The 16,933-nt window shown below is 38.5% G+C and overlaps 3 protein-coding genes across 8 annotated transcripts in view; 2 read left to right on the forward strand and 1 right to left on the reverse strand.

Annotated features, from left to right (window-relative positions):
* The window catches only part of thg1l (tRNA-histidine guanylyltransferase 1-like), a 427,208-nt gene that overhangs the window by 53,232 nt on the left and 357,043 nt on the right, over positions 1–16,933 (forward strand). The gene's annotated exons all lie outside the window — the stretch shown is intronic.
* Positions 1–16,933, reverse strand: part of phrf1 (PHD and ring finger domains 1) — a 63,225-nt gene that overhangs the window by 44,176 nt on the left and 2,116 nt on the right. For 4 of the 6 annotated variants that reach the window (XM_060887490.1, XM_060887491.1, XM_060887488.1 and 1 more), the window contains exons 4-18: positions 16,348–16,532; positions 16,172–16,255; positions 15,659–15,792; positions 15,175–15,266; positions 14,823–14,986; positions 14,234–14,366; positions 13,959–14,068; positions 13,548–13,741; positions 13,126–13,251; positions 11,837–11,991; positions 8,703–11,477; positions 8,236–8,318; positions 7,485–7,610; positions 7,050–7,178; positions 5,272–6,908 (exon numbers count right to left, since the gene is read on the reverse strand). In XM_060887490.1, the coding sequence (XP_060743473.1) occupies positions 6,756–6,908; positions 7,050–7,178; positions 7,485–7,610; positions 8,236–8,318; positions 8,703–11,477; positions 11,837–11,991; positions 13,126–13,251; positions 13,548–13,741; positions 13,959–14,068; positions 14,234–14,366; positions 14,823–14,986; positions 15,175–15,266; positions 15,659–15,792; positions 16,172–16,255; positions 16,348–16,532 (4,643 nt within the window). In that variant the 3' untranslated portion in view covers positions 5,272–6,755. Of the gene's footprint in view, positions 1–5,271; positions 6,909–7,049; positions 7,179–7,484; positions 7,611–8,235; positions 8,319–8,702; positions 11,478–11,836; positions 11,992–13,125; positions 13,252–13,547; positions 13,742–13,958; positions 14,069–14,233; positions 14,367–14,822; positions 14,987–15,174; positions 15,267–15,658; positions 15,793–16,171; positions 16,256–16,347; positions 16,533–16,933 lie in introns of those variants that run through there. The other 2 variants (XR_009649545.1, XM_060887492.1) reach the window with 2 other exon arrangements.
* irf7 (interferon regulatory factor 7) lies at positions 522–5,132 on the forward strand. The gene is made up of 9 exons (XM_060887493.1): positions 522–645; positions 738–891; positions 1,634–1,799; positions 1,881–1,954; positions 2,188–2,239; positions 2,867–3,028; positions 3,207–3,599; positions 4,558–4,673; positions 4,765–5,132. The coding sequence occupies exons 1-9, from the start codon at positions 629–631 to the stop codon at positions 4,912–4,914; spliced, it is 1,284 nt and encodes a 427-aa protein (XP_060743476.1). The 5' UTR covers positions 522–628; the 3' UTR covers positions 4,915–5,132.

Below are 16,933 nucleotides of genomic sequence, written 5' to 3' on the forward strand. Positions count from 1 at the left end.
ATGAGAGACTGGTGGATTTGGGCTATTGATGAGAAGGTACAGTAGTTAATTGAAATAGCAGTAATCCCAATAGTGGTCCATGAGTATGACCACTAACCCTCAACTGCGCAGTTGGATCCTGTGTCAGTTGTGTCACCTTGGAGAGAAGCATCAGCTAAATATGCAAATGTAAATATCACATTAAGAAATGGACATGAAGTGTTATTGCTTGTTTTTCACCCAACAAATACTGTAATAACATACATCATTTGAAAGTTTTGTTCTTGTTGTCTCTAATACCATGTATACAGGGTTTTGCACTTAACTCTATTCACCCATAAGCCTGATTACTTGTTTACCATTACATGGTCTAATCATTATTATAATACATAACAGATCACATGATGACGAAACTGTACCTAAAACAGACGCTGTGTTTCAAACAGTTTGTGTTTGTCTTTCAGTCTTCATGGGAAATTTGCAGTAGGGTGCGTCTTTGATGTCACCAACCGGAATCTCCAAATACGGATCAAACTCCGCCTGCGTTTTTACATCGTCTCACTGGTATAAACATTCAGTTCATGCAGGAAATCCTGAAATCTCTTTCTGATTTGACAAAATATCAGTTCATCACCTGGATTAAAGCGACATGTCGATAACAAACAGGTAGAGTGCTGTTAGAATTGCAATTCTATTCTATAAGTCCATTCAACATAACGTTAATAATCTATTGTTCCTGTTGATGTTGTTGTGAGCAGCGCAGTGCGACCCCAGTTTGGGCACTGGCTCCTAGAGCAAGTGCAGTCCGGACAGTACGCGGGACTTCACATGATCGACCCAGACACATTCCGCATCCCATGGAAGCACAACTCCAGGAAAGACTGTGGAGACGAAGACAACCAAATCTTCCGCGTGAGTGTCTGCATTCTAAAGTCAGGGGGTAGATTTATAACACGGGTTGAGAACACGGGTTAAGAACACACAATGCATCATTATCAGGGTTAGAATTCTAGTAAATAAGCAGTTTGACTGGATCCTTGGGAGATCATTCAGTTCTCAATAACTCAGAAATTAGCAGCCAATAGTGTAGTAAATGTGTTCTGTGAGTGGAATTTTTACTAATAAAAACAAGGTTTTAAGGCTCCAGTTAACAGCCAGAATACTGACTTTTTTGAGTAATAATCATAACATTTGAGTTGTTGAATTTTGGGCTTGTGACATGGGTTATTACTGCATTAATGCACTAAAAACTAATTAAAACTACACCAACTACACCTTCAATATTAGAAGATACCTACTAAAGGTTCAGAAGGTTTCCTACCAGGTGGAAGGTTTGTAGTGTTAAAAATATTTTGATAATATTTAATAATAATAATAATTATTCAGAAGTTTTGAAAAGACATTGCATGCTATACACAATTTCTTAGCCAAACAAACCTTGCATTTACATTGCATTTATCACTGGCACCACAAAGTTGTGTATGGTTTTTGGCCTGTTTATTAATCACACCTACCTCAGTGGTTCAATTTAAATTTAATTTTTAAAGTCTTTAAAAACACTGATGCATCGGTAGTGACATGGTAGTGTGTGTGCTACATATATGCTGCTGGTATAACTAAGTTATATAAAAGAGTCTTATTTTTCCTGGTCTAGGAATGGGCTGTGGTTAGTGGTAAGATCAGTGAGTATCCCAATGACAAGGCAAAGTGGAAGACCAACTTCCGTTGTGCCCTCAACAGCCTTACACAGTTCAAGATGATCCAAGACAACTCCAAGACGGAGAATCCTCACAAAATCTACCGTATCATCCGTCCTGAAAGTAAGACATCTGATGCTAACAGTTATACAGCCTCTAACCTTGCCCTATAAGAAGCTGAATCACGTCTATCTTCTTCCATAGACCATCAGCAGTGCTCGCGCATTAACACTGAAGCCCTGTACAGCTCCTCAAACAATCAGTATGAAGAAATGGAGGTAAGTTTCCCCAAAAGTCTAACAGTATTAATATAGCCTGTTCTGATAAATGTAAAGCTAATTTTCTTAATTAATCAAGATGATGGTTCTTTAACATAGAGGAGATATGTTTAAACATTATACTGTTTTTAAAGAAGAACTTGTACAACAGAGATGTTTCATTAAGCATTATTTAGCAGATATGATTCAAATTGAAAAGTAATTTATGGCCATTATCTTGTTTTTTAATACAGTATGATTTGCCAAACCAAATAGAGACCTTGGATATAAATACACAGCCCCCAGGTACGTCTCCAAAACTGCACCTTTTTTAAAATCTTTCCCAAAAGGTCCAGTTACATTAAATTCTTTGCTTGTTAAGCATTGATTAAGCAACTAGCATGACAAAATCAAAACAACAGTTACCTTGTAATGAATAGTAATGAATTGTAAATGAATAGTTTATGGCTATAGACAGTTCTCATAGTGATTATATAACTCTTTAAAAATATAGTCTATATAGTGGTATATTTATTAAGAAATGAAAATAAATGGCAAATTAATTTAACCTTTCTGACCTGTAGCTAGTCCCTGGTCCAATGAGCTGACTAGAGCTAAATAATTTACATAAAGTAAATGCATGTGATTGGCTCTGGCAAGTATCGAGTGAGGATATGCTACAAAAGCTGAACTAGTTCATGTTTAGAGTTTAGTATTCCAGCCTGTTTTCATATGTTTTTTAAAGTATTTTGGTGGATCCATCAACTGATAACCCCTGCTTAAGTAGCTACCATTAAATACACTATATCACCAAAAGTATGTGGATACCAGACCAGCAAACCCATGATTCTATGTCATAATTATGAACACAGTCTGTACTCCAGAGTAGGGTAATATTATAATATGCTAATGATCATTTTGATTGCTGTTTAGAAATACAATATTGGCCAGCTACCAACTACCAACAACCCATCCAACACTTAGAAGACAACACCAACTACAGTGTCCCCCAAATGCCGATTTTGCAGCAGCATTGCCTTCTGAATAACACACCTGTATCAGCACCAGTATTATTACAGCTAACCCACAATATAGGTATGTAAAATCCAACAACCACTCTTTCCGTTTCTTATTTACATGCATTAATTGATGTAAAGCAATCAACTCAGATACTAGAGCCATGAGGTTCATTTTATTGTATAAATATAAAAAACGCATTCATTTCAAAAAGACATTGTCTAATTTTCTAATCTCTCTACTTGTGCCTTCTCAGTGCCTCAACCTTTCATCCTGCCTTCTATTTTTGAGCTGGAGATCACCATTCACTACAGGAAAATGGAGATGCTGAAGAGGCAGGTTAAAGGTCCACACATTCAGCTCCACGCACAGTGTGATCAGTCAGAGCTGAGGGGCGTTTCTGTGCCCTTCCCAAGCACTGACAAGCTCACTGATCACAAACAGGTCCATTTCACTAAGCACCTACTGAACAACATCAGTAGGGGTCTGTTCCTGGAGGTCTGCCCCTCAGGCATCTACGGCTACCGTCAGGACAAGTGCAATGTGTTTTTCAGCACCTGCAATCCTACAGAGATCCAGAACCCAGAGCCCAGAAAGCTGCCCCAAAGCCAGAATGAACTGCTCTTCAGCTTTGACAAGTACAAGAAAGGTAGGAGACAACTGGAAACTAGATATTTTAACATCTACATGAATAATCTGCAGTCTAGCATTTAAGATTAGGAACTGTTTTATGTTTTATTTATTATCCAGGATTGATGAAAGAAATAACACCCAATAAAATTGTCCCAACATCATAAAATAAATTAAATGAAAGGAAATTAAGTCTGCTTTATTCACATTAGCTTCCAAGACAAAATCTAATCACAGAGGATTATACATATTTTACAATGTCAGTAGGTTGTATAATGTCTTCAGGTGTTAGCCAAAAGCATCAGATCATCAGTGTAGGATTAATTCACAAAGCAAATGAAACTAGGTAAAATGTGCACCTAATCGGTGGGAAAGTGGGCAAAAACGATCGCTCAGCACAGGTAGAGTCCTGAAATGACAAGACTGGTATTGATATTTAGGCAAAGTGAGCTATAACCAACCATTAAGATAGAAACAACACTTGCAAACAAATGAATTTTCTTTTTGTAAGATTATTAGGAGTGGATGTTATTTGACCTATACCAGCCTCTAAATACTGTATGTTTTTAACTTAGAAGTGAATCTGCAGGTTACCATGTCTATGTAATGTTTGATTGTAGTCTATAAAGACTGTATAGACAAACTCTACTGCTTCTCATTTATCCAAGTTCTGTGTTTTCCAAATAATATTTATCGATTGATTTATATGTTAAAGTGTGTCATTTACCTGTCTGGCTTCATTTAGCAGCAAATGATAATGTCAGTATAACCAGTCAAACCAGGACTTGCTTTTTGTTCAAGATACATTCCAACTTGCTTATAGTACCTAGGGAATGTTTGCCTGGACATACTTAATATGTGTTCCAGTACATAAGGAATACAAACAAATCAGAAACTTATATACTGTATATAAGCCATATAACAATACACAGTTATCAGCAGCAGCATCATCACGTCTTCTTAAACCTTTATTTCAGATCTCATAGATTTCAAAGAGAACAGGCGAGGATCTCCAGAGTACACCATCTATTTGTGCTTTGGAGAAAGGTTTCCTGATGGAAAGCCACTGGAGAGAAAGCTGATTGTTGTGAAGGTAAACTGCTGTCTGCTTTCTTTCTCTTAAAACAATTTGCCCTGTTGCTTGCCAGTAGCATCAGTTTTATTTGTATGTATTTATTTTGCAGGTTGTGCCTCTGATATGTCGTGAGTTGCATAAGGCAGCACAGCTGGAAGGAGCATCGTCTTTGCAAAACGACAACATAAGCCTTCAGCTCTCCCACAACAGCCTGTATGAACTGATTGAAGCCACTTTCTCCCCACCTCCAGCTATATAAAGCATGGTTTTAACAGTCAACTGTTTTCACTCAATGATTTCACTTTTTGGATGCAGCAAAGCCTAAAAGTTGTGCACAAAAAGTAACAAAGCCGTGGGTATCACAAAATGGGTTATAATTTTTATTTCATTTGATTTTCATTTGCCTTTAATCCCATTTGCTGTCAATGACAACTTTATCTAAGTGTTCTTTTGTTTTGGTTTTCTCGTTACTGTGCCCAAAGGGCTACATTTTTTAAGATTTCTTGTTTGTTACTTAAACAGATTTTTTACTAGTTTGCCAAATGGACAATAAATAAATGTATACACTGTACTAACAAATCTTATTACAGTGTGTGTAGATATGTAAAATTCAATGTACTTTTGTTTTCATTTTTATTAATAAATTGTTAAAGAAAGGTATTTACAAATCAGCAGAATGGATTCTCCTGTTCGCAAGAAGAGCCAAGTATAATTCCATCAGTGATGATAAGGCAGCACATTTCACACAAGGAGGATTATCTCCCATCAGCAAATATGAAAACGTTATTTCCTGCTTCTACAAGCATATTACACTTTTTTTTTAATGCAGAGTAACCAGTCCTTGAACACTAAAAAAGTACAACAAACACCTTGTTAATAAAAGATCCTCCATCTGTCCATTTAGTTTATAGGAATAATGATCACGAAACTTTATTCCTATGTCCTATAGCACCACTCTCGGTCTTCTACACTTAAAACATCTGTACAAAAACAAATATATAATCTTCAAATAAACTATTAAACTGGAACAATGAGGGGAAACAATTAACCAATATTATTTATATTCAGTTAATCTAAATACAACATTTTCATACTGGTTGTTAATTAATTCCTATATGGCTTACTTAATATTATCAATAAACAAAAGATTTTTGAGCTTTACTGAATTATCCATGGAGTCATCATACAATATTCAAATCCTCTGACAAAGTCTTATATATTTGTTGCAAAGTAATCTTAAAGTAACAGAAAAAAAAACGTTTCATTGTGATGGTGATACAGGTCTAAAATCATCTGCTGACAAAGGCTGGACCGTGGAGCTCAGATTCACTGAACTGATGATAATGCTATAATAATCTCTCTATTTATAAGATTTCCAAAAAGTTTAGTTGCAGACATTCTATGGTAAAGGAAAACTAGGAAGGACTTTTTCTGTTGTGAAAAAGAACTTCCATGTCACACCTGAATCATAAGCCATCCTGACGCTAGTCTGGTCATTGGCCAGATGAGGCATCATACAATCAAATTTGAAACCATGTGTAACACCTTAAAACATTTTTTTTTTTAAAAAAACAGTGTACACATCTTCAGATTTAAATCTCTAGCAAGCTCAGTGTGCTAAATATACATATATACTATCAATGATCTAAATTCTGTTATCTAAATGCTCTGATTTCTGCTATAGTGAGCAACCATTAATCTGAAAAGGTTGACTTTTCCAGTTCTCAAACTTTCAATGACAGCAGTACAACATGCCACAACAGTGACAAAGCAAAAGTATGAAAACGTAGCAGTCTCAGTGGTGCAATTTCAAATGCTTTTGCATTATGCTTGGTAACACTGTCGTATTAAAAATTTCAAAACAGATCCTATTGTCTTTAACAAAGACCGCAAAAAAAGCCCCTATACCATCATTAACAAAAGTGTAGAAATATGCTGTCAGGCATACCATACTTCTGGTACACACCCACACTGTAAAATAGTTCTGTTCATCCTAGATCAACAATTCCTTCTTGCACACCTTTACAAAGGTGAGAACCTTTACTTTAGGGACTAGAAGGGTGTGCATTGAGTTTGTTGATTAGCAGCTACACTGTGTTTTCAGCCAGGCGTTTCTAAACCTTTGGGGCCTTCAGCACTCTGCTTCTCCTCTGCTTTACGATGTTTCCTGGCATGTTTGTACATATCCACATATGCCTTTACCAGGTTGGCTACTTTCACTGGGTTAATTTCACCACTCTTACTGTGGCACACCTGGTAGAGGAAGAGGAAGCAAAGTTACATAACACAATGGAAAATCAAGATTCTGAGGAAGTCATGTGCTTTATTGTGACTCAGAGCTTCACAACACAGATCCCAATAACACTAATGAAAACCACACAAATGAAATAATACCTTCTGGACAGCCTTGCGCAAGATCTCTTTGTACTCCTCCTTTGTAATGTCCCTTTTCTGATAAAAGGGTTTGATGGCCAGTTTCACCTCCTCGATGGCCCGTTCTTGCATATGAAGTTTCTTCATGTACTACAGGTAGTGAAATAAAAGGTTTATGGACTTTTGGTTACCACTATATTTCTGAAGCCCAAAAGATGTGCATTAACTCCTAACAATAAATGTGGTGTTCAGCCTAACTAAGTCTAACTAGCCCAAATATAAATTATAATCTTATTTTTCTACTGTAAATCTGTCTTTGTTTCCAGGTACCACAAACAAAGTTGATCTGTTTTTTTATTTATATAATAATCAAAAAAAAAAATCAACCCTCTCTTCCCTAATTTTACCCATTACCCAATAAAAACATGCCACAAATCTTACTCAATGTGCACACACCTTGTCTTTCTGATCAGGATTCTGCAACAGCTCCTCGTTGTGGGATTTCAATTTCTCCTGGCTAGAGTTTGAACTCCCTTCCAGTGCTGGAGAACTGATGCTCTTGGCTGCGGATCTGGAGCCACCCTGTACAGCAGGGGAAAAAAAACATTGTGGGAACTTATGACTGTGGAAAAAACTATTTACAAAGGTTACTATTTAAAATGGAATAAAACTATATAATTCACACTTACAATGACATTAAATTGGGGAAAAAAACAAGTATTTTAAAATACTTAATCTGTCTCTCTGTTCTACAGTGATCACTGACATACTCTGAGTCATCGTTTGACTCCTTGAGTTCTTTAAAAAAACTAAAAGTCTGCGCTATTAAATCACGGCACGATTTTGTGTGTGTAGATAAATAAAGAGGATGAAAAAGAACATTAAAAATCTATGCATGTGTGGCATCAGATTTAGAACTGCATGCATATACAGTATGTGCCAAGCTGAAGAATTCTGTACATAAGCATTTTCTAAAAAACCTGAATTCCTGAATAGTTATGATTTCCCAGCTCTTCACTTTCATTTCCACTGAAAGCCCTGCTGCTTATTTTCAGTTTCAGTCACACAGCAGAGCAGATCTGTGACTTACAACACTATCTGCTGCCACCCCGAGACTGTCATATGCATGTACATGGTAACTCAACACTTCAGCCCTGAATGGGATGTTATAATGTTAAGATATCTTTACTGAGGAACATTACATTACCTGGCCAGTGTTCTGCATGGAGGAGGATGAAGCAGCCTTACGAGACCCTTCTTGCTTCAGTTTCAATTTGAATAGTGCAAGCTCTGAAAGTGACAAGCAAAAAGAAACAGAAACAGCACACACTTATATAATACCATATTATAGACATTTCCTGGTTAAAACATTGGTTAAATCCCAACTCTGCATCATGTTCCCTGTGAGCCAGTTTAAGCATTTTTTAAGGGCAGTCACTAATGTTAACTTTAACCTCCAAACTATCAAAAATGTATACTCTGCTGCTGACTAGCCACAAAGCAGTTTACATTATCCATTTAGTCCTGCATTGTCAAATATGTCTAAATGAGACCGAAATATTAATATATAAATATTATAAGAGACTACAACACTGCTTTGCGGTTTCCCTGCACATTAAAAATGAGCATATAATTCTACAAATCTACATGAAATGAATAAAAAATTTTACTCACTGCTCATTTTGTCTGGCTGGGACACCACAGGCTCTTGTATATTCCAGGTGACTCGTTTACCCTGTGATTTGGCTTTGGTGCCTGTTATTACTAAAACTGGCTCCGTCTCCTGTTTGACCCCTGCTGGCTCCTTGCCTAGATCAGCCTGGGGCTCAACAGCATCTGCAACTGTAGCTTCTGGCTCATCTTTCATCTCCTTCTTAATGAAGTCCAAGTTGTCAATCAAATAATCAACATTTATCTCTTCATCTGAAGAGTCTGCTGGTTCTTGTTTTACTGGACACGATGCTTGCAGAGGTTCTACCTCCATCTCCACCTTTGGTACCACAGACACGCTTGTTGATTCACAGTCAGTCAACTTTTCACAATTTGTGGGATCAGGACCAGGTGAAGATAAATTAATCACAAGAGCATCATCATCACTGCAGGAGTCCTCATCATCAGGCCAATCCTGCTCTTCCTTGACCTGTTTCACCAGATAATCTTTCAATAGCTGGGACTCTTTAATCGTACTAAGTGGGGAATCATTTTCTTCTTTGATTTCAATAGGTTTGGACTCATGTGGTTTGGGCAACATAGAAACTGAAAGTACATCATCTAAAATTTGCTTTCCAGACTTTAATATTTGTGAACACCTTTGACTGCTGGAATCAGTCTCTTTTTTAATTGAAATAACTGAACGTTTATTGTCACATTCATTGTGTCCTTTCTGTGACTCCTTCTTCACTAAGAGTGCCTTTCTGTCTATAGTGCGAGTTGGCTCATTTTCCTCAGCAGAAGCGGATGCTCTATTTTTGTCAGTGTGCCGCTCTCTATGAGGAGGGCCTTCGGAAACGTTCTCTCTCCGTCTCCGGTCTCTAGAAGTTGATCTAGACTTTTTCCTTTTTGATCTTACTACATTTCTATATCCTGCTCTCGAGGAAGACGTCTGTGACAATGTTCGCTCTCTCCTCCTTTCTCTGGACCTTGATCTGGATCTGGATCTAGATCTTGAGCGAGACGTTGACCGTGAATGAGAATATTTTTTCTTCTTGGTCCTTTTCTGTCCCTCTTTCTCTCTACTGTCATAGCGGTCATGACTTTCATGCTTTCTTCTTCTGTTCTTTATGCTTTCACTGCTGCTGGAACGAGCTGAGCGCCTCCTGTCTTGTAAGTGGCTTCTGTCTCTAGATCTTGAACGAGATCGCTTGTAGCATGGAGATCTAGACCTTGACCGCCTTCTGTCTTCAGACCGTGAGTGTTTCCTCTGTTTATCAAACCGTTCAGAGGCCTTGAAAGAGCTGTTGGAAGCCTCTCCTGAACTAGCACATGGTACTCCTATTTCTTTCTCCTCACTCTTGTGATTTATATCAGAACCTCCTGATACCAATGACAGCTCATGAATAAACCCATTTCCTTTTGCTACCTCAAACACACATGGAGATTTCACTGGAGATGGTTCAAGATCTGGTTCAGACTTAACTTCTGTCATGGCATTTTGGTCACCGTGTTGTCTAGAGGGTGAGCAAGATCTGGAATGATCCAGAGCTTTTGTTAATTGACCTTTGGTATTTCCACTCTCGTCAGCCTCAGTGACCACGGGGCTTCCAGTGTATGCTTCAGACTGAGTTGCAAGTAGGGTGGCTGGCAGATGAGAAGGGGATGACCACGACTCATCCTTAGGAGAGGTTGTCTCCTTTTTAACTTGCACTTTCATTCCAAACATTTCATCATCCAGAGGCAAATCCAAGTCCATGGACTCCATTTTAATTTCATGTTCAGCATCTTCATTCCCCCCCACAGTTTGTACAGTGGGTGGTGGGCTTTGTAGATTCATTTCCGTCTTGTCATTCTCATCTTCAGAGTCTGAGGCGTCAGATCCTGTGGGATTAAAAGGATCATAGACCTCACTCTCCACAGAGGCCTTTTTAGCCTGTGAATAAGATGACAGCAACATCTGCTTGCCTTTCTTGTTTCTCTTCACATATCCTTTATCTTTTGCAAGCAGGGCTTGATCGGGTACCGAAAGCCGTCGAGCATGCCATGGGTTTCCACTGCTGCTAATGCGAAAACTAATAGCAGAAGAAGAGGATGGCTGTGAATTTGTTGTTAAACTTGCCGAGGTTGATGGAGTAGAGAAAGAGTTAGAAAAAGAAGATGAGGGAACAGCTCTGTCCAGTCTTTGCCTCTGGCTGTCTATTGACCTACCCTGCCTACTTTCACTCACTCGCTGTTGGTCAACTGAATTTTGCTGGCTTTTGTCACCTGCCAAACTGTTCATGGAAGACTCTGGTAAGTTACCACCATTGCTCCCTGTGCTGCCATGTGGAACAGAACCGTTTTCTCTTTTAATCTTTGGTATTCTTGGCAACACAGATACATCCACCCATACTGGCTTTAGGGGAGGCTTTTTTGCAGGGACGTTTATCGTACTTCGGCTCTCTCCAGGATGAGAGTCAAAAGCTCCATTTGTAACTGGGGGTTGGCCTCTGATGCTACAGGTGCCCCCTTGACTGTGTCCAGTTCCAGTTAAGTTTGTGGGAGTTGGTCTGCGTGGAAGAGGTGTAGATAAGCATGGGTGTTCAAGAACAGATGTAGGTGTGTGGGAAACAGATGGGCAGGATGTTGAATGTGTTACTCTGGAAGGAGTGAGTTGAAAGGAACTTTGTGGTGAGTTTGATAAAGGGCTGATGGAAGGTGCAGACTCCCTGCCGGAGTGAATGTCAGCTGCTCCTGTGGAAGTGGTTCGTTCGTCAGAATGTCCCGAGATGCTGCTCCTTGGAGATGACAAACAGGCTAAAAGAAGAACAATTTTGAGAGACTCTCAGGCCATGATGAGCATTACACAGGCATTGCACAGCATAGAATTAGACTTTACAGGGATTTATAGGCTGATCAATAAATAGTGACACTGTCACTATTTAATATAATGTGTGTTCTTTCAGTGCACTTCATGCACTTAGAATGGTGTCTAAGGCATGTTCCCTAAAATACTGAAGCTAACCTTATGATTGATAGGCATAGGATGATTTAGTAAACATACTGCATAACAAGCTCATGGTGGAACCATCAACTACTATGTCAAATATTAAGTATTTATTTGATTATTTAGTTAATTAAAGTCTAGTTTATATATGAATAAATATGAAACTTACCAGGTTTGGGGGCTTTAAGAGAGCCATCTCTGTTGATAACCACATCAGAGCTGTCCATAAGCAGTAAGCTTTGGCCGCTGAGGATACTTCCCAACAAGTCCGGGACTGGTGCAGCCTCAGCCACCTCCTCCACCTGAGGTAAACCGTGTCCTCGCCTGGTACCCAATCACACACGGATCACAGAGGTTTAACTATATACACCAATAGCATGTTCATCTTGTACTCCAGGCAAATGCTTAATAATCTGATTCAAAATGATCTTACATCTTTAGCTTTCACCACAAGACTGCAACCCACATGATCATAACAAAAGAAACGACATATAATTGCACATAGATAAACTGTATACTCCCCCAAAAAAAAATCTAGGTTAATTTAGGATTAGGGTTGGGAACCGAGAACCGGTTCTTATTCAGAACCGGTTCTGTTTTTTAACAGAACTTAAATTTTTAAGTTTCGGTTCCAAACGCGGTTCCGACGCAATGACGGGCAAAGCGCTGGGAGCGGTCACTTTAAATAGCCGTGTCTTACCTCATGAATATTAATTGTTTTACAGTCACGCAACCAAATTACACTTTGTGTTAAACATGTCTAAATAAAAGTCTAAAGTTTGGATTCATTTCCAAAGCTACAACAATGAAGCAAATCTACCCCGTCTGAGAGGGTTTTCTCCACAGCTGGAGATACAATAAGCCAGGAAAGGTCTCGTCTTCTCCCAGAGAAAGCAGACATGTTCATTTTTCTTCAGAAAAATTGCTAACTGTTTTGCTAAGTTGTAATTCTGGATGTTAAATTTGATGTTGGATTTATTTAAATTTAAATTGATATGAACTGAAATGCTCTGTTTAAAAAATTTAAAGAGTGATTAATAAACACAAATGGAATTGTTTAAGTATTGTGCATTATTTTTCACATTTCTTTTATTATGGAATCGGAATCAGAACCGGGAATCGTAAGGCAGAACTGGAACCGGAATTGGAACCGGAAAATTTCTTTTGATACCCAACCCTATTTAGGATGCAAAACATACCTACGCGTGCCAACAGAAAAAGACAATTTCACACTTGAAATAAGTAAAATATGCAGTAATAGGCTTCACAACCTTCTATTTGTTTAAAAACATATTTTTTTTTACATTTATTAGAAAAAGCTAAATATAAAACTATATTCAAGGTCTCTTTACTTGCTAGGTTTAATTTCTTGCAGTGCAGCAACACTATGTACTGTATTCAAGTTACAGAAGTACAGTATATAAGTAATATAAATAGATGTGCGGTATGGCTGGTTACCTGGACAAACCACCAAGTATGGGTCTGGCTACAGGCTGGTGTGAACGCAGAGCAGAGCGGGACAAACCCCGCCGTTTCGCTTCCAACAAAGAAGCCTGAACTGGAGGCTGCTCTATCTCCTCATCCCTGAAAAAGAGTTCCATTCTTTAGGCCTAAAATATACTGCCAACAATCGTGGAAGCAAAACTGACAAAGTGAATGCATAAACTTTTAAATTAAATAGAATAGCTATTTTAAAGCAGATAAAATAGAATAAACATACAAAGGCAAACATATAAAGGCAATCACTAAAGTAATTAGGTAAGTATGTTGTTATATATAGAGAGAGTATTTAAAGGCAACCGCTCATGTAATGTCTCCTTGATAAAATCTCATTGTTGGTCTTCATCTAAACTCATTTAAAGTTAACATCATAAACTCACCCATTATCAAAGGGATCGAGATCAAAGGGATCTCCATAAATAGAGAGGGATGCTGCCCCAATGTCTGCTCTCATGCTGCCTAGTGTTTGCTCACACGGACGGTATACAGAGGGGATAGCAGAGCTGCGGCTGGATTTCTTTATGCCCAGACTCTGTGCAATGCGGCCCTGAGCTGTGGTCTTCTTTTTCCCCACCTGGGAGGCCAAAATGGAGCCATATGAGTATATCGATAAGAGCATCAATCCCCTCTCAATGTTTAAACATGACAGACAGAAGCCTGGCAGCTCTCACTCGAATGCCATCAATTTACTGTACTTGTAATCTGAGAAAGTGGATGGTATTATAAGTTTGGTTGCAGAACAAATATTAAAAGACGCCCCTGACGTTATAATGAAACAGGCCGCAACATACCGCCTTTCTTAATTTCCTTCTCCTCACTTTACGCTTCCGCCTTTTCACCTTTGTGGTTGAGGTTTTACCGTTAATGTCCTTCCCTTCTTTTATGGTTTTCTTTCTTGGTGCTATATTAAGATATAAATTGCAGAAATTAATGGTAATATTAATATGGTATATTCACCATGGTAGCATGTAATAAAGGATTAAATATAAAATCACCTCACAGATCATAGCATTATGGGGACAAATAGAGACAAGCTATGTTGATGCTTCTCAATTTTATTAGCTACCTCTCTTGCGTCTTCTGCGAGCTCTTGGGCGAGGTGTTAAGTCCCTGATATACACGGCGGTGTTAAGTCCAGCAACTACGGCATTGATGGTTTCATCCAGCCAGGTGGACTGCATCAGGTACCGAGGTGCAAGCTGAAAGGTCAACAAAGTCAATACATCACCATAATCATGCAGGGATAATTTAGGTAGGCATGCTAGTCTGCAGTACTCAGTCAAGACACAAAGAAAAACCACACCACCAACACACAAAATATTAAATTAAGACCAAACTAAATATTGTGCACTAGTCTACTGCTGTTACACTGACAACCTTATGATGATCGGGGGAAACTGTGCCATGTATAAGGCAGATCTCCAAGATCTGGGTTAGATTGCCACAACTCACGACAATTAAATCAAACAAAAAAAATCTGTATGAAATCAGTAATAAATTCAGGAATTAGTTTCTACCATCTAAGATTGTGTTAGCAGGCAAAGAGCTTTAGAGTGATGAGAAATTGATGCTTTTGAGAAAACTGACAACAGCCAACTCCTCTTAAATCTAAGCACCAGTATGTTAGAAGAGCCAGACATAAGCGTCATGCAAACCTGTGCAGCAGTGCGTGCCTGTGTGATACGGTGTCTATTGACGTTGGCTCGGACCCTCTCACTGTGCTGTGTCCGGGCAATTGCACGCATGGGCCTGGAGCCTGCTGGCCGAGAGCGGCTGGTGGTAGGAAGACTGCTCTCTTCCTCACTCAACCGCTCTTCCCCTGAAACAGAAATAGACAGGAGTCAGAAGTGACAAAAGTGTGTGTGAAACTGTATGTGAAAATGATTTTTTTTTTTAAAAAAAGAAAGAAAAAAGATTCTAAAATGGTTTAATTTGTACAATAAAATGAGATGAGATAACAGGACATAAAAACAATAATTTGCTACTATTGGTAAAATTTGTCATTACTTCTGTTGCGGTTGTTTGGTGCACATTGTGGGCAAAACCATTCCTCAACAGGCACAGCATCCAGTGGAGGAGTTAAACACTCCATATGATACCTTTAAGAAAAAATAAATGTGTCAGAAATGTCTCGGATAACAATGTAAATAGAAAGAGCCTAAACCAACAAAAAATTACTGAGTTACATAAATATGTTACTGGTTTTCTTGCATGCAGTAGGACTAACTATTTTTGACCTAAAATTAGCATTTATACAATTTTGGCCTCAAGCAGACTATAGGGGGGGAAAAAGGAATATCCGTGCTTTACTGGTATGTTGTACCAATGCGAGTACATTACTACGTCGCAAAAGCATACATGACATCGTGGTAACTACATAAATATTTGTTTGCAAAATATGTATTCACTGATCATGTGTTTTACAAACCTTAACTGTTAAAAATGACCCTGAGTGTCTTAGACACAAACAACAACAGTACAAATGTCTCACCCGGCATCGCAGCCATCACAGAGCAGCAGGCGATCTTCTCGGTCAGTCCCTCCACACACCTCACAGCTGGTCTGCTCCAGATCCACATTCACCTGCTCCTCTTGATCTTTTTTCACTGGCCTCTGAACTGTAATCTGCAAACAGGTCCAACTCTTCAATACTCTATACATGCTATTATTTGTCACTCATTTGAAGATACAACTATGAGATAGATACAACTATGAGAAACTGTATATAAAGTTCTAAAAGCTTTGGTGTAGGATCATCATCATACCTAATGTGATCTTTGCACACAGACAATTTAGTCATGAAATTTAGTCATGTAAATATACATTTATATTTAGGATTTCTTTAAGCTGAGCTGTCAGCGTATTTACAGTATTTCAGCCAAAATCCAATGTTTTTTGTCTATTTTTGGGACGTTTTCAAGAATTCATTCACTAACATATTTTGTGTTTTCCCAGGCCACAACACAATTAAATAAAAATACAAAATCAGTACTGAGCTCCGTACCGTCTTTTGGACTTTTCCTCCATAGCATGTTCTTAGTAGGATGTTACTGAAGATTATGCGGTCGACAGGACAGGAATTGGCATTCTAATGACAAAAGGCATGGAAAATTTGTCATTAAAGAATTCCCTTCCAAAGTGATATAGTGTAGACTTGTTGACCTACAGTGTCATGCTCACCTTGGCCCATTCCACAATGCAGTCCAGACAGAAGTAGTGTTCACAGTTCTGGGGCGTGGCTACCGGCTGCTCATGGAAAGAGTTGAGGCAGATAGGGCATTTATCTGCATCCTCATCTGAACTCAGCCCAAGATCGGTTGGCTGTGCTCCTATCGCTCCCTCAATCTCCTTTACACCATCTTCATCTATCAAATACATGCACAGTATAGAAGGAAATACAGAGTTAATAGTTTTAAAAGAAAGGGTCAACAAATGTTTCTGAATACTCCCCTCACTGTATGTTCCAATGCAGACAACAATAAGAGCTGTGGGGAAAGTGAGTCAGAGCCTTGCAACTATGCATCCTGTGGCTGGCCTTGTTTAATTTGTGTTTATAATACAAATTTTAGATAATAACACGATAACAGAAAAATAATACCTCTGTTCCTTTCTCACAAAAACAAAATGTCCAAACGTTCCTTTTCACTTATAACACCAAACTGTAATTACTACTGAAGTAATGGTACATATGCACACTGTACATCTCATAAAACACAAACATTTATTTTAGAATTTAATGTAAAATGTACAAGTACTGAAAGGATCA

This window comes from Tachysurus vachellii, chromosome 14 (assembly GCF_030014155.1).
Source record: "Tachysurus vachellii isolate PV-2020 chromosome 14, HZAU_Pvac_v1, whole genome shotgun sequence".
NCBI lineage: Eukaryota > Metazoa > Chordata > Actinopteri > Siluriformes > Bagridae > Tachysurus > Tachysurus vachellii.